Genomic DNA, 23,529 nt, shown 5'->3' on the forward strand with positions numbered 1-23,529 from the left:
CATCACTTTGACGTTGCTGCGCACTTGGTGATGTGGAATGCTTCCACTGTGATGACTGGGATTTGGTTTCTGGGCCGTACCCGTACACCCAAGACTCGTCACCAGTGATTATGTGTTCATGAAGTCGGGGTCACTGTTTGTGGAATCCAGCATGTCCTGTGAGATTTCAATATGAAGTTGCTTTTGCTCCACTGTGAGCAGCTTTAGCACAAATTTCGCCGCAACTCTCTTCATGGCCAAATCTTCGGTCATAATGGAATGTGCAGAAAAAGTGCTGATGCCCACCTCTTCCGCAATTTCTCGGATAGTCACACGACGGTCCTGCATCACCACAGCATTCACTTCAGCAATGACCTGGTCATTTTGGCATGTTGATGGCCGACCGGAGCGTGGCTCGCTCTCCACCGATGTGCGGCCATCTTTAAACCGGTTGTACCACTCCTTAATCTGTGTGCTGCTCATAGCATCGTCACTGAAAGCCATCTGAATCTTGCGAATGGTTTCCACTTGGCTGTCACCCAGTTTCTGGCAAAATTTGATGCAGTAGCGCTGCTCCAGTCGCTCAGTCATTTTCCTTGCAATATAAAAACCTACGAGAGCACTTCGCACTACCTCACTCAAACGCTGCGTCTCAGCGACTGACGCTATCGGCAGGCGGGAAAAATTTTGCGCATGCGCATGAAGGTTCAAGGTCGGCTGATGCAAGCGCACTTGTTTCATATCTATAAGGTGTTCGGAAAAAATATATAAAAATAACGTCCGATACTTTTCTAATAGACCTCGTATACCATACTGACTTGTGTAGGCCCGCACTTTTTTTTTTTACTAGGTGTGGGCCTTGCACTAGGCAGGCTTATAACATGAAAGTCAATGGGATTCCACTATTAGAAATCTTTTCTGGTAAAAATAAATTCATTTTTCTTCATATTGTGTATGTTCGGGTGATACGAATATTTCACGCGACCCCGCGAGATTCGTATCACCGAGGTTTTACTGCATTCACTATGAACACATTTGCAATTTTTGAAACATGAGCAATGCCGCCAAAATGGCCTAATATCATTGGGCTCTATGAAAAAGAAAATGTGATGGTAAAATTGATTTCATAGTTTTTTTAGAGCATCAGCGCAGCAGAATATTTGTTTACACACTTTTTGCTTTGTGTTGTGCTCCATTAAAATAATGTTTACTTGTAATTTTGAAATACTTGAGGCTGCGGCTGCATTCACCCATCGTGCAGCCCGACTTGCGTTGCGGGTTGTCGCAAAGTACAGATACTGCACAGGTAACCTTGACTCCGCAGCCCTGTCAGTTTAGGCTGTGCTACACAATGTCAGTTTGAAGTTTTTTGGGCTTTATGCCCACATGTGAGCTTGCACCATTCCGTAGTATGAACTTGTAAGCGTTAGCAGTAGTTGCTAGCTGATCACTTGCAGACCCAAACTCCTCACGCACGTGGCGATCAGTCCAGCCCGTGCACATGATTTCTCACTGATCGCTGATTGGGTCTACTGGTACAAAGATTTTCAGGACGAACTTGCTGCCCACCGCACCCACCAGCTAAGCCTAACCAGTGCCGCTTCATTGGAGTCTGCAACCAAAGTTGCGGCTTGGTGCCGAGCGTGGGATACTGTGGCAACTACAGTATAGACCACTTATAACGTAACCGCTTATAGTGCAGGACCGGATATAGTACGGTCTTTTCAGACTCCCGTTAATTTTCCCATAGCACTCCATGTATACGCATACCGCTTACAGTGCAGTTGCGTGAAACGAAATTACCGGTTATAATGCGGCTTCTGCGGGAAAATCTCGCCAACAAGGGCAGAAGCGAGCACGCTTCTCAAGAAGGTGTGTGCTCCTGGCCGGCGTATGAATTATTCAATGCAATAAAACTCGTTAATTCGGACTTATTTGACCACACATCGGTTAATTCGGACTACTTTCGGAGCTCGCTGGGCGTGGAGCGCCCTAAATGTCCGACGCAAAAGAGCAAGAACGGCGCAACCGAAACGAAGCGGCGGAGTACGCATCGCCCCAGCCATCAGTTGAAATCGTACATGAATGAATGCAACGCCGGAACGCTTCGATCCTATTTGTGTCTCTAAAGCCTGTATCCTTGCGTTTGCCGCCGCTTGTAACACCGCGTTGGCCGCATGCTTTCGTAACTGCGTATTCGTCATCCACGATCGCGTCGATAGCGGCCGCGGTTTTCTCCGCAGCGGTTGCGGCGAACAGTAGTTTCGTTTTTATTCGGTACGCACGTCGGCCGCGTGCCTAAAAAACTGCGTAGTCGCCATCGATGATCGCATGAATAGCTACCGCGGTTTCGACGGCCAGTTGTTGCAGCGACTGGACGACTCGGTGCGTGCGTCGGGCGCGTGCCTTCAGCACTGCAAAATCGCCTTTCATAATCGCAACGACTCGGTGCGTGCGTTGGGCGCATGCCTTCAGCACCGCAAAGTCGCCGTTCATAATCGCGTCGATAGCGGTCACGGTGTTTTCCGCAGCGGTTGCGGCAAACAGTTGTTTCGTTTTGACTCGGTGCAAAGCTGTCGAGCTTGAAGAGCACCGACTACATCACGATTATGTTTTCGCCAGCTCACTGGCGAAAACGTAATCGCGATGTGCGTGCGATATTACAAAGCGTGTCTACATCCTTGGTCTACATGATTTGCATACGTGCAGGGCTTGAAAATCGTTGTTTTGGTTATAGTGCGGTACTGCTTATAGTGCAGATATTCACGACTCCGGCGACTTACGTTATAAGCGGTCTACACTGTATATGATATTGCTGTCGTCGCTGGGACAACTAGTGCAATCTAGTAGTGGCTTACGAAAATTAATGAACACTTGTACGTGCGTGACGCTTATTGGAACTTTTACTAAATTATATGAACACTCAAGATGACTTTTCGTCGTTAGCGTCGCCGTAATGTTCCATATATAAAGTCCAAGTGCGATAAGAATGAGCGGTTCATGCACTGTATGCTACAGGTGCGAGAGTTGGCCAGGGACAGTGGCTTGATGCGCACTGTCTTCCCGCCGGCTCAGTGTTCAAGGTCACGTGATTTGTGGGTCGCCTCCATCCTGAACTCAAATATAGACCGTCAAATCATCCTACGATGCCTACTCGTGCGTGGCTTAGGTCATGATTTATGTCAATAAGTCGAATCGTGGAGTTTCAAACATCCACAAAGATGTGTTGGGCATTTTACAGCCACTCTCAGCTTATGTGCAGGTGCTCTTCTTGATTGGTGTTGTCGGTTATGGCAACCCCAATCAAGAAGAGCACCTGCACATAAGCTGAGAGTGTGCGTATGTGCTGCTGGGTGTGTGCCTTTCTTCAACGAACGGCTTTGATGCCAACTTGGGTCAGCGTGTATGTGCCACTAGGTATGTGCAAACTTCACAGCAGCGCAGCGTGTCAAGAGTGAAGCCTTGTTGGCAGTACATGCCTCATGCATGACTCGTTTCGGCTATTCGCATACTTCGATAGTCATTGTGGACGAGTTCTGCCCAATTTTCTTTTGTTCTGTGCCTTGCCATGAACGCGTACAAGCGCTACACAAACACTTCCATGCGCACGTACAATGCGTACATCGCATGCTCCACAACAGGCAAAGCAGCAGTTGCATTCAGGGGACTCACCGTGGGCGCTGCCTTCGAGCTATGGTGTGAGATATATTGACCCTTTTCGCAGTGATCCTGTGGGCGCTGCCATGTTTGATCACGTGGTGACGCGTCCATTGCTTGCCTCAACTGCCTCCGTTGCCTCCTTGTTTACAATGGAAGTGTATGACGCCGGCGCGGCTTAGAAAACCTCTGTTTTCGGAGATATCGTAGACGGTGACTAGGTGGACGACATGAAGCTTTGATCACAGCTTCAGAGAACATGCAAAAGCACTTTCGGAGCTGATTAAGCTATGTTCAAACGGCGAAAGCAGCGTATATGGTGGTTGTTCTAAAAGCGGGGCTACATATGTATTCCAAGCTATCCAAGCTTTCCGATCATGAATTCAGTCAGGATTAGTGTGTTTTGCTCTTTGTTCTTTATTCGGCAAATATTTTGAAGCAGTGGCTTGTCAGTTTCTGACTCAGTGAAGTTCCTCGGTGCGGCCACTATCTGATCATTTTCTGCCTAATCGCTCGCGGGTGTGTTCAGTTTCGATAGATTTGTTCTTGCTGCGCACAAGGCTTGAAACGTAGCTGTTTTGTACATTGTAATGCCTTGTAGCAAATATATATTACAGCTAGTAACTCGCTTACTCTTGTGGACCGTCACGAAACATTCAGCTTCGACAATTCGTGCGCCATAAATGTAGTCCGTCATTTATTGTGCGTATACAGTGCGCATATATTCAAGTGTGCGCCCATTCACTTATTCTTGATACGTTGGCGATAGAGTGGGCGTAAGGTTTCCTGCCATTTGGGACAGATGTGTATAGATAACGTGCGCGAAACTTACTATGACAGGAAGCGGCGGTCATTGTTTACCGAGTGGTACTTACTTTACCGAAGTCCGGGGGATAAAGCCCTTTCTTTGAAGGTTAGCGATACAAGGCTGGCGGATGAGCAAATTTCTGTATCTTCGAGAAAAGCCGTACATCACGAAGCGTCGGTAACACGTTCGGACAGTTGCAGCAGCAGTCGGCGAACTTGGCCGCACATATTCATTCTATTCCTTAACATCCCAGTCACTATTTTTACAACCAACTATTGCACACGTCTTCCAACCACATGATTCAATCTAGCATGACTGGAGCACAGTGTGTTAGTGAAAACTCAGTTGCAGTTCCGACAGCTGATCGCACCGAAGCAAGGTAGAAGCGGTAATGGTTGCGTACGCGTGCGCAGTCCCTGAGGAGAAGTATGGCGCGCCGCCGTGAGCGCCATCTCGTTTATCTAAAACAAACTGCTCCGCGAAAAGGGTCAATACAGTGGAATCTCGATGATACGAATCTCACGGGGTCACGAAAAATATTCGTATTAGCCGAAATTCGTATCATCGAAACACAATTAAAACTAGCTAAATTAAAGAGTCGAAGATGAACTCACTCAGGCACACGTACGTACAAAGCATTTACAGTATAAACCACTTATAACGTAACGGTTTATAGTGCAGAACTGGCTACAACGCGACCTTTTCCAACTCCCGTTTACCCTCCCATAGAACTCCATGTATACGCATACCGCTTACAGTGCAGCCGCGCGAGACAAAATACCGGCCATAATGCGGCTTCCAAAATCTCGCCGACGAGGGCGGTAGCGAGCACGCTTCTCAACCAGGTGTGCCCACCGATGGGAGAGGAGATCAACGAGGGTGATGCGGAGGAGCAGCATGAGTCCAAGGGCGATAAAATCGTCGCTACGTGCCGTATGTGGGAGTGAAAGCGCGCGGGGCAAGCGCACACCTTCGCGGAGAGCGAACGCACAGCGGAGAGCAAACGTGACTTCCGTCACGCGAAAGGCCGGGGAGGGAGGGAGGGGGGGGGCGACGTTGTGCTACGGCACCAAATGCGTATCTTGCAACCGGGCCCAAGGGTAACTGGCGACGCAATCTCCCACGCGAAAGGAGCAAAGCGGGAAGTCAGCGCGAGATGGAGGGGGGGGCAACACTCTGCCAACAAATGCGTTCTTGTACTTTGCGCCTGTGCCGGGTGTCGGTGTTGTTGCGCGCACCGTATCTTGAAAGCCATCTCCACACGGCTCTGACCTTTGTGTACGCTGTGCTTACGCCGCTCAGTTTCCGTTGAAGCGACAGACCGCACAAACCTTCGCTCGCTGCGGCGGCCGCGCTTCCCCACGCCTGCGTGGGGAAAAGCAACAAAAGCGCCATCGCTTCAAACTCTTGCTTCAAACTTTTCGCGCCCAGTCACGGCCTCCGCGCTGTCTGGCACCGCGTCCGCGCCTCTGCACCAAAAGAGAAAGGGAGAAAGCGCGTGACTGCGCACTGTTCTCCTTCGCGGCCGTCGGTGGGGCGGCGTTTATTCATATCAACCGACGTGGGTCGAAAATCGATTCGTAACAACTGTTCTCTAGCACGGTGCAAAGTAATGGGGCTCGGCGGGGACCACAGAAAAATTTGTATCATCCGGAAATTCGTATTAGCCGTGATCGTATCATCGAGATTCCACTGTAGGTACTCTTTAGGTGAGGACACTGGTGAGACGCGATCGACCAGATAAAGTAGCAACGGTGTACTTCGATCAGCCCGGTGATGGCAGCAGATACCTATCGACAGGACGATGCAACTTCAAGACAAAAGGTTTTATTGGCTTTATCTCCTGCTGGTATATGGCAACTGGCACTTCGCGGAAAATCTGAAATGATTGAGTGGTGCACGAAAGTAGGTCACCGTCTGAGGGGATATGGTGGGGGAGAGGGCATCGCCTCAACGGAGCAGATACGGCGCTGTGACGCCGCGTGCACACGCCATTCTCTGGTTGCTTGTGTTACGCACTCATTCGTTGTCCGCGCAAGCTCTTGCCTGTCTTCAAAACTAAAGTTGCGTCGTTCCGCCAATTGGTATCCGCTGCCGTCACCGGGCCGATGGAGGCGCCGTTGCTACTTTAGCCGGTCGATCGCGTTTCGCAAGCAAGCTGAGAAGTGTCCCCACCTAAAGCGTATACAGTCGAGTCCCGCTACAATGAAATTCACGGTACACACGAAAAATTTCGTTGTGGCGGACCTTCGTTGACGCGAAATTGGCATGTACTATATACGTACGCCAAACGGCAAAGCCGCGAACGAAACCGAAACCATCGTCCGGGAAATCTTCGTGATGGCAGGGGGGGAGTTGAGACGTACCGAAGCCAGTCAATAAAGTGTGAACTCCACGAGAGAATGCATTTCACGCCGCTGTTACAGCATTTTTCGTACGTAGCGGCCGACGCCTAACCCAATGCGCGTGCCCGGCCTATCACAAAACACTCAATTTGCGGCACATGCACCGTCGCACTGAAGCGGTTTGAATTATCACCAATTTCACTGCATATTTATGACAAAGTCGGCAAGCTTGCGCTTACCGGAAGTTTTATTTCCAGAAGTAGGTCAGCCTGGATTTCTTACGCTTCACGGCAAGCAAAGGCGTTACGCGAGTCTCAGAGTCCGTTAAAAGAGCTATCGCAATTGTCGTCGGTTCTGATAACTTTTCTGATGAGGTGAAAAGGATCCATTACTTTCAAATCATTCGCCGGAGTAGGTGTGTCTAGCGGATAGTCATTGCCCCCAGACGACGAGACGTTAGCATCTTGTTGACAACAGCTGCTGCGGCGCGGCCGCTATCTTGAAAGCAATTTGTGATGTGCACAAAGTGAGCGCCCGCGCGAGCCTCATTTTTAAAGCGACTTGCGATGTGTGTAAAGTGCAACTAGTGCCGGTAGAGTCGTGTGCGCTGTGCTTTCGACGTTTAGTTCGCGGTGAAGCGAGAGACTGCATGGAGGTCAATTCGCTCGCTGTTTTTTGCCGCGTCTCACTCCAGCATGTTGACACGGAATTTCCGCGGTCATCGAGCGAGATGTGTTCGTGTTTACCTGCGCGCGTGTGACACCATGCCCGGTAATTTAGTTAGCGAATGTTTACAAGTTTATACGGCCAATAAAACTACTATCCTTAGTTCGTATTGCTGTCTACTAATCTGCTATCGCAATCGATGCTTCGCCTTTCGGGTGAAACTGCGAGGTTTTTTCTTTCCGCTTTCTGCCACGGCGATCATATGTGCCTTCTCCTCGAGAGAGAAAAAAACGCTTCTTTGATGGCGTAGCCATTTCGACCGGACACAGACCATAGAAAACGGCAGCGATTGCGGTGATCCCCTGCAGTGTCGCGCAGGTGCGTGATGACCACGCATGGCTATGGATTGCAGTGGCTTAAACCAGTACTTTGAATTTGATTTCGTTCGTGAAAACCTCGTTCAAGCGGATATACATACGATCGTCACAGCTTTGGCAGGGCCTTCTAATTTGACTACTCGGCAGTTTCAATTTCAATTCAGTCCCAGTTTCGTTCTCGAGAAGTTCGTTGAAGTGGAAATACCGAATAAATGCCTTCGTTACGAAGGGACTTTTTTTTGTATTACTTTCTATGGGCAGCTGACGGGGAATCTGAAAATCTTCGTTGTGGTGGAAATTGCGTTGTAGCGGCATTCGTTGTAGGGGGATTCAACTGTATATCTTACACTGTGTTTCGAGCTCACCATGCATGCTGATGGGGGCTTATGCAATGGCAACCTCAACTCCTCCTGTACAGCCTTATTAAGCAACACGAAGTGCGATATTGTGGACGAAGTTGTCAACAACCGCCTTGCTAGGCTGTTTTATCTAGGGTTGAACATTTTTTTCATTTTCCCATAAATGGCTTACTTTTTTTAGGTGTTTATTTCCAGCCGAAAATTGCATTTTTTAGGCTACTAGTATATATTTTTCCAGATAGTTTCACAAGCTTTTTCATTCGATAAGTTTTGCATGGAGCTCACCTATTGTTTTGTATTTTGCATGAATATCTGGTTCGATAGTGCTTCGCGCAGTTTATCATGCTCCAGAAGCATCAGATTCCTTTTTATATGAATAGGTACCTTTTTCTTTGACTATTGCAACTGGTGTTGCAATACATGTGTGTGCCTTTTCATGGTCTCATTTGCAATGTTATAATCAACATGTTGTGGGCTATAGACTATAGTGCCAAACTTAAAATATATGCAAGTACCACATAGCTGGACAGATCTAAGGTAATCTTGTTTGTCATCTCTTGGAGCAAGTCAGGCAAAATAAAAAAAAAATAGTCTAACTACATAATGAATTATAAATTCATTAATTTCTTAAATATTCAGAGCAAAAGTGCCAATGAGAAAATTGTAGAACGTGGTATAAAATTACCTATCCAGGTTAAAGCCCCTATATATAAAATATAACGACACTCTCCTCCTCCGCCTTCCCTCCTCCTCGTTTCTCCTCTCTTTTGCGCTCCTTTTTGGACCGTTGCGCCGCCTACACCGCTTGAAACACGTGCACTTGTTTATCTTTCGCCGCTGATCGGATTCGACGATCGCCGACTGTGTTCGCCGCTATCGTTGTGCTCCTCGCCAGTCTGTAGACGCTTCTCGGGCGAAAATGGCGATAGAGCGTGATCGTAAACAAACGCAGCCAGCGCCCGGCGGCGCGACGGTCCACATGATGCCATTAGGCCAATACCGACGCGGCGTCAGCCTCAGACAGGGTGTGCGAGAAGGCGGCGGCATTCTTCAAAGCGTGACGCTACTTTTTATATATAAAGGCTTTAATCCAGGTTTCTGTTGCTCAATACATGCTACATAAATCTCTTTTCCATGCCTGAAAGAAAGCCCGTGAAACATGAGAAAGTGCCGCGAGACTTCAAATGAAATACAAAAAATAGTCAGACTTGCTCTAAGTGGTGGCAAACAACATTACCTTGGTTCTGTCCAGCTACGTGGTGTTTGCATATTTTTAATTTCTGGCACAAGTTATGTGAAACACATAGTTGTATATATGTGTCTAATGTAAAATGTTTTCCATGGAAAAAAAAATTGCCCTGCAAGTTTACATTTAGTTGCTATAGAAAGCGTCAATATGTTTTCGCTGTAGGCTGCATGTATCTGCTCTTACTTTTTACTTTGATTCACATTTATTGCCTGGCGTAGGTGATAATTTAGTGTGAATACTTCAGTTTGTGCTTCTTCATTGTTTCAGACGCAAAACGACTGCTGCGTGCAGACAAGAAACGCAAGCGTAAGAGCGAACAGATGAAGGGGCTGCAGACAGTCGAGTGCAATGGACAGGCAGCGCAAAACAGTGAGCAAGCCGGTTGCCATGACCAACAGACGACCCAGCCTGATGTGCCAGCTGCAACAGATACGGTGCCACCGGAGGATAACTGCAATGGCGATCAAGTTTCAGAAGACGCAACACCTTTAGCAAAGCGACGGAAGAAGGCGCCTGTGAAAGCACCCAACTCCATCAGCAAGCAAGCGCTAAAAAGGAAAAGGATAAAAGCGAGAGCTAAGAAAAGGAAAATGAAGCAGCAACCTAAGAGGCCTTTCCAAGGAGAAGAAAGCAGCAAGTCTTCAGTGTTTGATGACCCTAGTTTTTACATGCCTAACAACCACTGCTACCAAACATACTGGGGCTACTACTGATGAAAGGCCATCGTTCAGCCATATCAGTCGTGCTTAGCATTGTTTATACTTAACTGTCAAACAAAGTAACAGCCTGTTGCAAAGCAGAGGGTATATCTGAAACGCAAGGTTTGGATCAAGACAGCACAGCAGAAGTAATGAAAGTAGGGAATTTTTGTGGTCATACATGCAGTGTTTAGTAAAAGCCATGTGGACTCTGTTGACATTAGGACCCAGGTGACAAGACAAAAGGGGCAAGGAATGAAATGCAAATATTGTGGACTGTGATTTTGATTTTTATCTGTTATATAAAGGGGGAGGTGGGGCAGCATGGAGGTACATGTCAATAAACAGGGGGCATGCTTTGTCTGCATAATGTGCATTCAGTTGTGTTAGTCTGCAGTGCTTTTTTTCATAGCTTTCAGAGACAAAGGACCTTCGCCTTTTTTTTTTAACACAAGGATGCAGTAGAACGGTTTTATACTTTGCAGGATGAACTGTATATTCCAAATTGGGTACATTTATTGTTCCCTGCCATGAATGTGTAAACCAGGCTAATTGGCTGCAATTGGCTGCATTTGTGACTCGAGACTTCTGCTGTTTACATTGATTTTTTTTTTTTTTTTGTGACGTTACCAGATCACATACAATGATGCTGCATTACAGGCAGCTAATAGTATTCTGTTGAAGAATTCAGCGTGCATACTTTCTGTTCACTTCTCACTGGCATCGCCACAATTATTGAGTGGTACTGCCACTGAACTTGCCTTAGTCTACTATTAAAAATGGGAGGACGCTAAAGTTTTGCCTTTAAGAGTAGAATGCAATAGCGTTATCGGGACCCGTTCGCATCCAGACAGTAGGCTTCATTCACTGCAACACTGAACATAGGAAAGCCAGCTTACAAAGACCAAGCTTACACCGATCCCCTTAAAGTCGGCTTCACTTTTAAACAACCATGCATTGCTGGAAAGACATTTTCCCAGGGGCAATGTAAGTGGTCTTATATTAAAATGTGAAGGCCCTAGCACTTTTTTTTTGTTTTATTGTTTGCTATTGCCCCGACACGCACGCGTCTAAAATTAGCAGGCGAAGTCCCAATTTCACCTGCCTAGGATGCGAGCGCCATCTGGATATAATTTTCGTTAGTAAAGTACCTGAACGCGTGGCTGTAGGTCTAGTAAAATGCTGGAAAAGGGGATTGTGTTTGAGTTTCCTCGTAGCAGAATTAGGTTTTCTCATAAATTCAAATTACAATCCGAAGCTGGTTGGTTAACAATCCGATGGCGAATCTGACGCCGAATGGTAAAGTCGTACTTTACCATTTTTCTGACGGATTTCACTGTGAGAAATTCAATTTTTGTTCACCAAAGTCTTGCACCACGTGGAGGGCCTGCGCGGTCGGGGACGATTTTCTCCGCCACCTGCCGACATCGCACGCTGGTCGCCAACGCTGGATTTTCTGCGACACAGGGCCCTTAACGCTCTCGTGTTAAAATACGCTTGTATGAGGCCAACTAGATATTTTACCGCAAAGTGCTCCCTGGTCTTAACCCACATACAAAGCATTGCGAGGACGAGAGAGGGTGCAGTACATTGGCTTACACGATCATAATGATGAGGTCCCGTCATCAAGCTAGCGCCAAGGGACAAGAAGGATGTCCAGTCGTCTCCGTGAAAAGAACAAGATTTGAGGACGCTTAAGCTTCGCCTTTAAAGAGTAGAACGCGATGGCGTTATGGGGACAAGTTCGCATCACAACGCGCGGCTTCTGGTAGAAATGCTGGAAGAGGGGTTTGTGTTTGAGTTTCCTCGTAGCAGAATTAGGTTTTCTCGTACATTCAAATTACGATCCGACGCCGAATGGTTAAGTCGTACTTTACCATTTTCCTGACGGATTTCACGGTGAGAAATTCAATTTTTGTTCACCAAAACCTTGCACCATGTGGAGGGCCTGTGCGGTCTGGGTGGTTGGAGATGATTTTCTCCATCGCACGCCGACGCAAAATTTTCTGCGACACGGGACCCTTAACGCTATCGCGTTAAAACATCACAGCAGTTGCCCAGCTCAATCGGTGTGCTTCGCATTATCAATCTTTCAGTTCTCGTTAGCTTTGGTTTCAAGGAATGACGCACCAGTAATGAATGAGTTTCTATGAGGCAGATTTATTGTACGCAGGTCCCTCGAAAGTATCCATTGATGGCCAAAGGGCATTCACTTGAGGCAAACAAAGTGCCACTTGTCCACTGTAACAAGAAAAAAGGGAAAAAGAAAAGTTACTTCAGAGATAAAATGCATGTCTCAAATTAAGTATTGTCAATGTTAACAGTGAAAAACACATGCATGCACTCATGGGCAGCTCTACACGAGCTAAGTACAATATTGTTTAAATACTAGGCAACAAGCCATAATGAGAACATGAAATTATAGAGGCTTCGAGGCCCAGCTGTCACAAACAGTGCCTTCCAGCTGCACCTTTCTTTTGTATGCAGTTAAATCCTGCTACATTTTATTGGTAATCCGCTTGGTAATCCTAACCTGCGGTACTTAACGGGGAAAAAGCCCAAAGGCAACAAATTTTATAGCACCTGTATTGCACGAACGCTGTCCACTGCCATCAAACACAGCAATTAAGAGTTTCAACATCCATTCAACTGACTGAATTCTAGTGGCTCCTAATGGTTTATATTTCAAGTTCAGCCATGCTCTTCCTACCCCTGATCACACAAGTCCACATAGCCTATTATAAGCATAGACCTTACCACCAATACACAGCTGGTTTTTCTCGTATCACGTGGCATGAGTAGCACATTTCCTTTCGCACTTATCTCTACGGCAGTCACACAATTTTCGAAGCTTGAACAAAACATTGTCTTTGCTAGTGCGATGGACACTGCATTCCAGACTTGTGCTAAAGAGATTTTTAACATAACGAGCTTCAACCATGAGGTGAGGCACCACGAAGGTTTGCAACTCTGGAAGCAGACGACCAGCCATGCCTGTTCTAGTAAAATGTGGGCGCTTGGGCTGGCTCGCGTTGCCATGCCCCTGAGCAATGTCACTGACAGCAACCAATGGGAGCACGCAGTTCTCGACAGCGAGCGGGCACGGTATCTACGTTCGGCAGCAGGCGCAGCTACGTGTAACTGTAGTAGCCACCCTAACTGTAGTGCGCTTGCTATGAAGCATGGCAGGGCTGGAGTAACCAGCTTCATCCTGCAGGGATAGACAAATCCAAATTGCGCATTTTTAAGCTTTATTAATAGCACAATATGCAGCTATGTCTGCCAAGGTGTCTATCAGGAGTGGTCTGGAGCAACAATGGCCAGGAGTGAACGTGCACTGGCTTGCATCCCTTGCGAAGCGTGGAAGGTGTAGTGTACACGTGGTCTGGGCTTAAATTCCATGTGATTAGACAGTTGAGTGTTGAAAACTAATCGAAATTAGCAAGACCCGACGGCTATGACAGCTCCCCCAAAGTTTCATTCCAACGCGGGCGGGCGTGAGCAAACTATAGTTGGCTTCTTCCGTAAATACACAATTTTGAAAAACGCATATTTTCAATTGGTCAACTGTGTCAATAAATATACACAGTAACAGTAAGAAGAAGCACACTGATCAAATAGCCTTCTTGTGTCAGCTATCGTCCAATAGCAGGCGTCTAGGGGAATCTGCTAAATGACGAAATATATCAGCTGCCAGCAGCGTTGAAAAGGTGAGGAGAAGCCTTTGTTTGAAAAGAGGGTGTTTGTGAAAAGGCGCTCCGCTCACAGACAGCTCCATGTCTGTGCATGACTGCAAAATTTGGCCGAGATGTTCACAGCGGTGTATGCTATCCTCTGAATGCGTTTTTCCATGAAGCCTAAAATGCAAGCTAAACGATTTTTCCTTATTTATGCCCCAAACCTAGGCAGTTTGTGGTAATGGAACGCTCCGAATTAATTTTGACAAGTTCTTTAGCATGCACATAAGTACACAAGTGTTTTTGCAGGCACCATCCACTGTGGTGGGTGGAACCATAAGTACATGTACAGTTATGAGGGTCATTTTGAATAAATACTGTCACGTGCTTGTTATATTTGAGCACACCCTTGCAGTTTTTTTAATATTGTACGAGTGTAGATCGCATAGCGTGTCAGTGGCAAGGGGTGGTGGGATCGGTGACAGTCTGCGTGGACGAGCAAAGACATTTTCAGTTCTAATGCCACCTGCTGCGCTCACTTCAGGAGTGGCTCTCGCTACTACTGTACAAGGCTGCTGAGACACTGTGCAGTCAATGATTGCATGATGTTATTTTTAAAAAATTGCAAGGGTGTGCATACTGCTCACTCATAATTAGGGCTCAGTGTTTTCAGAGGGTGTTTTTCGGCGTTTATTTTCTAGCGAGAATTTGGAGTTTATCGGAGCTTATTTCTCGTAAATCCCCAATTCTCCAAAATTCTGAGTTAAATTTTGCATTACTCTCAATACTCGAAAATCTTAGATGCAATGATATCTGGACACGAAAACATCAGAACACACAAAGCGTATTTTTGTTGTCTGGAAGGTTTGAATGCAGAAACACATATACACACAAGCACAAATACTTGAATATAAAACACCTACGCTTGGGCGTATTGCAGCCTTCAAGCTTGTTGTAATAGACGTAATCATACTTTACGAGGTTGCTGTCACTAATGGAAGCATGCTTCTTTCTGTTGATTCTAAGCTTTGAAAATGCCTTTTCAACGTTTGCACTAGAATACTCGGTGCACAGCGAGAAAGCACTGGCCACTGGACAGTGTGAAGTCTCCAAAGCGACAGGGGTTCAACAATGTTACTGATTAATTAGCTCTGATAGTTCGCAAAAATCACTCATGAGTTGGCTCATGTTATCAGTTTCAAGATACACTTAAAAATCAGTGCATAGTTTCCAAACGCGCGGGGTAACTCATGCTTCACATTTAGATTCGCAATTTGAACACTATACCAAAACGATTCACTGGTGTACTGGAATGCATCGAAAAGGTTCCTCTCAACTGTCTGTCTCCACTTTTCAGCAACAGCAGTGTATTATCCATGAAGGGTCTACGACAGTCGTTGAGCAGTTGTATGTCTCTTGCTCCATGTGCGACAAGCCCTTTGTTAAAGTGCGATGGGTGTGGTCTACATCTATGAGATACTGTTGACGTGAGGTAAAGTTTATATCGGCCAAACCGGTCGATGTATCAATGACTGCTTAGAACATGCCCTTTCAATATAGAATGGAACAGGGTCATATTGGCCGTTAAGATCGGAGTTTATCGGATAAATCCGAATAGTCAAAAATTTTATCGGGAAGTGTTTAATGGTTTTTTTCTGATTTATTCGAAAACATGGAGCCCTACTCGTAATGCAATTAAACTGAATGGAAGTTAAAGACTTCCATCTTGCAAAACCTATGATACCAAGTATTTCTTTTTCTTCTCTATCACAACATTTAAAACACTACTCTTTCCACACTTTGATAATCTTGCAGTACAGTTTGCTTTTACAGGCTAAGCTGTTATGGGCTCATTCCAATAGCCGTTTCGGGTCGTGATGATGCCGCAGCCGGTGGCTCCCACGGCGAAAAAAAAGTACCCGATTCCCGCCGGGATCGAACCCACGCCCACAGCGTAGGAGCCGGATACTCTACCACTGAGTCACGCAAGCGCTTGCTATCGGGGCGTGAAAAATACTCATATATAAGGCAAGCACACAGGGGGAGACGACTCGAGCCTCCGCCAGTATGGTGGCGCCATCTAGGTAAGATGCCTGCAAACGCAGCGTCCGCAGGCGCAGACGACGATATGCGTTTCAGACGAGGCACACAATCAACGTGCTCCCGAGCCTCCGCCAGTGTGGTGGCGCCATCTAGTTAAGGTACCTGCAAACGCGGCGCGCCCGACATGTAAGTTGCAGTTGTAAGGTATGATTGGGCTTAGCAGACTGCTGTGCAGAGAGCATTACTACGGTGAGCGGACAGTTCAGATCGTTCTCGTCAAAACGAGGCGAACAGACTGCTGCGAAGACCCTGTTGTGCATGGTGCCCAAATTGGAGCTACTCTTGAGCCGCTCCACCAGCTTACGCTGTGACTGTGCTGCGTGTGCCGCGCAGGCCTGCGACTTTCTTTTTAAATAAAAAATTCACACTTTCCATAATGCGTATCCACAGCATGTACAAGACGCCAAACTGATACAGTAAAAGGTATAATTTGGGCTCTCCATATTCTCCTGTCCCCATTATTTCACAGCATAAACATTAATTGATTTGAAACTATTTGGTTGCACCCCTGTTTTAATCAAGTTAATTAGTGAAGCCCTGCAATTGGGCATTGCAACAAATCATAATAGTGTAGCTCGCCTATCACGCACCTAGCCATAGCTAGGCATATTAAAAAAAAAAAGGAAAGAAAATCGGGTCATGGTTTTGCAGGCTTTCTTGTTATTCTGGCCTTACTTTGCATCATGCACAGTGCAAAGTACCCTGTTCGTGAGGTATGCGTGCCGGACAGCACTTCAATTTGACGGACGATGTACATGACACAATTTATTCAGACTCGAAGACCGCTATCAGGGCCTTTCAGAGGGGGATGGTGGCTCCCCAGGCCTTACGTATCATCCAAAATGTTAAAGACCTCAAACATCACTTATTGGCCTAGTTCCCTGCGCACCTTGAAACCATTGAGGGTGTCTCGCTCAACCCCAACGAGGAGGCACGCTCGGCTGCACGAGGTTTGACTGACCATGCGCCGGTAACGCGTCCTCTCCTGGGCGACCTGAGCCTCTCTGCTCATACGAGATCTGTAAGCACAATTATCTATCAAGAAGACTCCTGCCTCCACCGCACTCCTCGCTGTGCAGGGCCCAGGCAGTCACTCTCAGACTTCTACTAAACCGCAGTTACCCGAGCCCAGCGGCACTGCACACAATGTACCCCGAACGGTTCCCAAGCCTGGACTGCCCCATGTGTGGTGGTTATGCGGACTTCGAGCATGTCCTGTGGGGCTGCGCCTCTGCCGGTCCCTCTTTCACCCAAGAGGAAATGATCAAGCTTATTAAGGCCCAGGATCAGACCTCTCAAATCCTGGCAGTCCAGAGGGCCCGCGAGAAGGCCGTCAGGTTTGACCTGATGGTCCCCGAGTGGGCCTAGCCAGGTGACGTTGAGTTTACTCGCGTCTATTGCGGACCGATTAAAGTTGTTTCACTCACTCACCCGCGTGTTAGTGTCAGACTCGCTGACTATCACAGCGACTAGGTTGTCGGCCATAGATGAGCTCAAATCACCCTTGATTGTTTGGAGAGTGCATCACACCACTGCTGCACTCTCGCCGCCTTGAACCATTTACATGCAGTTTCGTGCAAGTTCACCCAACATGGCAGCGAGCATTTATCATTTGCACGTAATGAACAAATGTGAAATTGTCACAGAGATTTTGTGTAGAACATGCTTTTATTTCAAGAAATAAAAACATGTGGATACACTACATACGTCATTGGCCTTATGCTTGCGCACAGTGGTTGTTGTGATCCGAGGAGATTGCAATCAAATTTGTGCCATTCTTTAATGACGATTCGCGCACATTGGTGCCAGTATGTGAAGCTTTCGTGCAAGCTAGCGCTTTTCGCGTGCCGCCAGGTGTTTGTACATGAGCGAACATTTCACAAGTGCTCTTGCTCAGCGAGGTAAATGACAATGCAGCTTGCGACCGGGCACGCATCTCGACGCTGGCGCCGCCATTTGCACAGCGTGGTGTCGAGACACCAACTTCACAGCTGAGCTAGATGGTCGCGATGATGGTATTTTTCAACTGCGACGCGAATGGTAATTACTTACAAGCAGCGACAACTGCGATTAACTTGCTGAATACGGTACAGCACCTTTTGGTACGCAGCTAAGACTTTGTTTGGTCTACTAGTCCTCACCATCGACCTCATCCAATATTGTCCTATGTTCAGCTTGTACTGGCCTTTAGAGACTACTTTTAACTCCAGGGAACTCGCCTGTCTGCTCTCACGACGACTCGAAATGGCACTACACTAGTGGGAATGAATCACGGATATTGTATATTTTCACTGAAAGACCGCAAAAACAACATATTGGCGCAGAGTCTGCATAAATCATCCAATTTTTTCCCAAAATGTAGCAGGATGTAGCAGGCTTCACCTTTTGGCACAGTTTGGCCTAACAATCACATCACTGCGTTCTATGAAACATCTCATTCACCAGCATCCAGCTCCCTATTTGTTATGTAATCATTTTTTTCTTTCTGTGTTCTGAAGCTAGCCTGCAAAACAATGGCAAAAACGAAAAGTGGCATGCCCACTTGCACACCACAATTGCAGTGCTCTCAAACGTGCCACTTATGAAAAAACAGTGCACTTTGTCTTGTGACTTGACACTTAAAAAAAGTGATGGGGCAGCGACACAGGTGTTGGCTGCACGACTTATGCCAGTGATCTGCTAATCATGCTGTGGTGCATGATAGCGATAAGCACACTACCCTGTCATTGTGCTGTCACTTTTTAGGCAGTGGCATGTTTGAGAGCTTTGCAATCGCAGTGTACAAACCAGCATGTCACGGATTTTTGTTTTTTCATACTTTGCAGACTTTATTCAGGACGCAGAAAAAATTATTATGTAACAAGTTGGAAGTTAAAAGCTGCTGAATTGTATGTTTCCTAGAACGCTCTACAAGTTTCTCATTGGAAATTTTGCTAAATTAGTACTTGTGAAGCTGGTTCGTTAATCTTGGCTAATTATGCAATTAAGCAGAAAACAAGAAATGGCGTGACTTCCATACAATAGCCAACAACATTAATTTAGAGGCGTGCTCTTTGAGTGATTCGTCATATTTTTAAGCCTTGGCTAAAGTTAGCTGGGACACCCTGTATAGTTCACAAGGTACAAGCAAGCTGTTGTAGCACTAATTAAAAAAAGTCAACGCTGATAACTGGAAATAGTTTGTGCTTTTAAGTTCACTCTGCCGTCATTCTCCTTTTTTATACTTATTTCACAATTACAAAGTTCCGCTATAAAATTGAGTTTCGTGTCATGCAAGTTTCATTGTAGCGGAATTCAACTGCATCAAGCATTTACAGACTTTGTAGCAGCATCAATCTCAAAGAGGATTAGGAGAACGGCAGCTGGCTCGGGACAGGCCATTGCCTAAAAAGCGAAGCGGGCATGTGGCTCATGTCACGAACACCCCGTGCGAGGCTCCTTGGAGATTCTTGCCGCCGAGAGGAATGCACGTCAGCCTAGAGCCTTCTGTTCAGTTAAAATATATGTATTCTTGTTTATTGTGGCTTGTCACCATCACTGACTTTGCACGCCACAAGATCAGTGACTACGGACAGCGGACATAGCTGATGACAACTGCAACGCTTTCAATGATCAGCACAGAGCCACTGCCACGGTGACAGCGATCGAACAACCCCTACACCACAGCGCAACTCAGCCGCACTTTCGCGGAGGTTACCCCAGTACTGGCCAGTGGACCCCCAACTCTAGATCGCTCAATTAAACAGCCAGTTCGCTATAGCACGAGTCACGTCGCAGACACAAATTCAACCATCTCGTATCCTTGATGCCGCCCGAGATTGCCACCGAGCTTTGCGACCTGATCCTTCAACCCCCGGTGACAGACCCTTTCGACATCCTTACAAGCGAACTCGTAAAACGCACAACAATGTCGGAACAGTGATGGCTGCAGCAGCTTCTCCAAACTGAAGAGCTCGGGGGTTGCAAACCTTCACAGCTCCTGCGTCGCTTTCAACAGCTTCTTGGAGACAAGGCAACCGCCTTCAATCAAGATTTGCGTCGAGAACTGTTCCTACAACGTTTGCTCACCTCCGTCCGCATGGTGCTGGTGACCGCTAGCAGTTTACCCGTGTCCCAGCTAGCCCAACTTGCCGACTCCGTCATGGACGCATCAAGTACCGCAGTTTCACTTGTGGAACGTTCCGACACATCCACTGTGCAACCCTCGCCCTCCCTGCACAGACTGCGTGATGAATTCCGCGAGGAGATCTGAAAACTGTCAGACCAGATCGTCACGCTATCTACTTGACGCCAGCGCTCTTTGTCACGCGGTCACTCTTTCTCGCGCAGCCGCTCGCTGTCGTCATCACAACAAGGCGAGTGGTGGTACCTTCGGTAACGCAGCGCTAAAGTACCTGGCATCCTGTAGTTTTCACGGAAACTCCCTGTCGCACTAGTAGAAGCAGCGAGTAGTGCTCGTGCCGAAGTCAGTCGCTGACATAACCACAGGCCTGCATTTTCTCATTGATACCGGTGCAGAGGTCAGTGTCATTCCATCCTCAGCTGTGCTTCGCAAGCGCAGGCTAGTCAAATCAAGACTACAAGCTGCCAATAAGACCCCCATTCCGATGGATTTTGTAGCGAAAGCTACATTACGCCAGGTCTTCGCCTCTTCGCCGTCGCCACACTTCGAGTTGTGGTTGCACTGTGACGACACACCACGGGCCTCAATTCACCAGCAACTTGCGTTGTCGCGGTAGCCGCATGGCCACCGCTCCTGCCGTTGGGCGCTCACTGCGCCCTCTGTATGACCGTCACACCCCGCGCCACAAAAGTCCATTACTTTACGGATCATAGAAGCGTATTCATTGGTGTGAAAAATACAGTTTTATCTGTTGGTTGACCACAACGTCTCTCCTTTCTTAGTCTAGTGGGAAACTAAGCTTAATAACAACATGTCTAAGTACAGTGTAGACCGCTTGTAACGGAAGTCGCCGGAGTCGCGAATATCCGCACTATAACCAAAGCAACAATTTTCAAGACCCGCACATATGCAAAACATGTGCACTGAGCCGCTACGCGTATGCGACAGTTGAGGAATGCGGCTAGAACGTTTGCATTCAATTTACAGTCGAATCTCATTAATTCGAAATAATTCACGCGGCGGCGCCTCCAACCAGCATTGCTCCGGCACCACCATAGAGTAAAAGCTTAGGACAGACCCCTCAATGTCGCGCGCGAAAAAAACAAAATAAAAAAAGAAAGAAAGAACAAAAAAATGCGGCAGAAATTTCACCCTCTCTCAAATGGCAAGGTCGCCGATTCTACGTTGCGCCGGAACATGCGTGTACGTGCCGTCTCAGCCACGCTACCGTAGCCACGCGTAGAAAATGGCAGTGAACCCGTCTTTCACCTTTATGCTTCCTCTACTTTCTACTCACGTGTTGACCTTGCACGCTGCGGCTACGGCGCAGAGGGAAGCAGCAGCGCTGTCCCAGGCCGGCCAACGAAACTGCCCACGCCGGCAAACGCCCGCTTCCTGATAACGGCAGAAAACGAAACTTCGGGGAGCTGGCGCCGGGCCGGCTGGAGCGACGGCTCCTGCACGGCAGCGGGCGCGCACGTTCTTCTTTCTGGGGTTTTACGTGCCAAAACCAGTTCTGATTATGAGGCACACCGTAGTGGAGGGCTCCGGGTTAATTTTGACCACCTGGGGTTCTTTAACGTGCACTACAACGCAAGCACACGGGCGTTTTTGCATTTCGCCTCCATCGAAATGCAGCCGCCGCGGCCGGGATTCGATCCCGCGACTTTGTGCTCAGCAGCGCAACGCCTTAGCTCACTGAGCCACCCCGGCGGGTATGCGGGCGCGCACGGTGACAGTCGAAAGTGAGGGAGCTACGAGGGAGGGCGAGGGGAGCCACCGAAGCGGCGGAGTTGCCGGGGCGAAATCCGCTTCCCTGCCGCCCTCCTCCCTCACGTTCCACGGTCTCCGCGCGCGCCCTTCGCCGTGCAGTGCCGGCGCCGCCCGCTCCCTGAAGATTCGTTTACTGCCGTTATCGTAAAGCGAGCGTTGGCCGGCGTTGGCAGTTTCGTGGCCCTCCTCGCTATGCGTGCCGTGATATTTCCCAACTCGCACTAAAGATTCTGGTTTCAGCCTCACTGGCTGTTCGTTCGCACCACGTGCCCGTCTCCTCCACTTCGTCTCGCTTTCTTCGTCGAGCACTCCTTGGGGCGTCCGTTTGAGGGGAGCGTTCGCCCGTCTCCGCTTACTTCCGTACTCCCAGGCAGCCTCACTGTAACCGGTATTTCGTTTCCCGCAACTGCACTATAAGCAATACGTGTATACATGGAGTGCTATGGGAAAATTAACGGGAGTCTTAAAAGACCGCACTATATCCGGTCCTGCACTATAAGCGGTTACGTTATAAGTGGTCGATACTGTACAAGCGAAGCCTAAGCCTAAGATGGTCTATAGCTATCGCTACTCTACTAGCTTTAACCAGAGCTAAACCACAGCCAATTTTTTTCTAATTGCTGATGTTGCCTACCCCATCTTGGGTGCGGATTTCTTGCGCCACTACAATCTCTTTGTTGACATGCACCGCAAATGCCTCGTTGACGCTACGACACACCTTTCTGTGCTTGGTATTGCCTCCTCGCAAGCGCCACTTCCGGCGGTCAACAGCGCATTGCCGAAGTTAGTCTACATGAAACTTCTTGATCAATTCCCATCCCTTCTTCGACCGGCCAACTTCCTGTTGCCAGTGAAACATGACATTACTCACCATATCATTACAACCGGCCCGCCCGTCCACACTCGAGCTCGTCGCTTACCACCTGATCGCTGCAAGATCGCACGCAGCGAGTTTCAACACATGCTCGAACTCGGGATCGTGCAGCCTTCCTCAAGCCCTTGCGCATCTCCAATGCACATGGTACCAAAGGCATTGCCTGGAGACTGGGGCCATGTGGAGACTACCATATGCTCAACAACGCTGCTGTTCTGGACTGTTACCCACTTCCGCACATTGCAGATTTCTCTGCACCACTGCATGGAGCAACGATATTCTCCAAGATTGACCTGGTGAAGGCTTACCATCAAATTCCTGTGGAACCAGCAGATATTCCCAAGACGGCAATCATCACGCCATTTGGACTCTTTGAGTATGTGCGCATGCCCTTCGGCCTCTGCAATACTGCACAAACTTTTCAACGATTCATCAACACAGTGAAAAGAGGATTGCCTTTCTGTTCCGCGTACATCGACGATTTGCTTGTACAGTCGGACTCCGAAAATTCGAACTTGCTGGATATTCCGGACTTCATAAATGCACCATCAGGGTAGGGTGCCCATAGAGCTAATGCATTTTTGCGACCGATTTTTCGGATGAATTTAGGCTCCAAGTTCAATTTCGATCTTCCATCTGCAAACTGCGAGAGTTTCTTGGCCTTGTGAACTTCTACAACAGCTCTGTGCCGCTCTTCTCCGGCCCTTAATGGACATGCTCCAGGGCAACAATTCCATTGGCGATGCCCATATCACCCCATCGCCAATGGTCTTGTCGAATGTTTTCACCGCTTCATCAAGACCTCGCTCAGAGCGCAGCCTGATGCCACTCACTGGTCCAC

At 47.8% G+C, this 23,529-nt stretch overlaps 2 protein-coding genes across 4 annotated transcripts in view; one reads left to right on the forward strand and one right to left on the reverse strand.

Moving 5' to 3' along the window:
• The window catches only part of LOC119436777 (zinc finger CCHC domain-containing protein 7-like), a 41,386-nt gene extending 30,872 nt beyond the window's left edge, over positions 1-10,514 (forward strand). Inside the window, exon 7 of the mRNA XM_037703766.2 lies at positions 9,708-10,514. Within this exon, the coding sequence (XP_037559694.1) occupies positions 9,708-10,153 (446 nt within the window). The 3' untranslated portion in view covers positions 10,154-10,514. The remainder of the gene's footprint in view (positions 1-9,707) is intronic.
• A 1,764-nt stretch (positions 10,515-12,278) lies between these two features.
• Positions 12,279-23,529, reverse strand: part of LOC119436778 (uncharacterized) — a 62,421-nt gene continuing 51,170 nt past the window's right edge. For all 3 annotated transcript variants that reach the window (XM_037703768.2, XM_037703767.2, XM_037703769.2), the window contains exon 11: positions 12,279-12,379. In XM_037703768.2, coding sequence (XP_037559696.1) covers positions 12,348-12,379 — 32 coding nt within the window. In that variant the 3' untranslated portion in view covers positions 12,279-12,347. The remainder of the gene's footprint in view (positions 12,380-23,529) is intronic.

The sequence above is a fragment of the Dermacentor silvarum genome, chromosome 1 (assembly GCF_013339745.2).
Source record: "Dermacentor silvarum isolate Dsil-2018 chromosome 1, BIME_Dsil_1.4, whole genome shotgun sequence".
In the NCBI taxonomy this organism is placed as follows: domain Eukaryota; kingdom Metazoa; phylum Arthropoda; class Arachnida; order Ixodida; family Ixodidae; genus Dermacentor; species Dermacentor silvarum.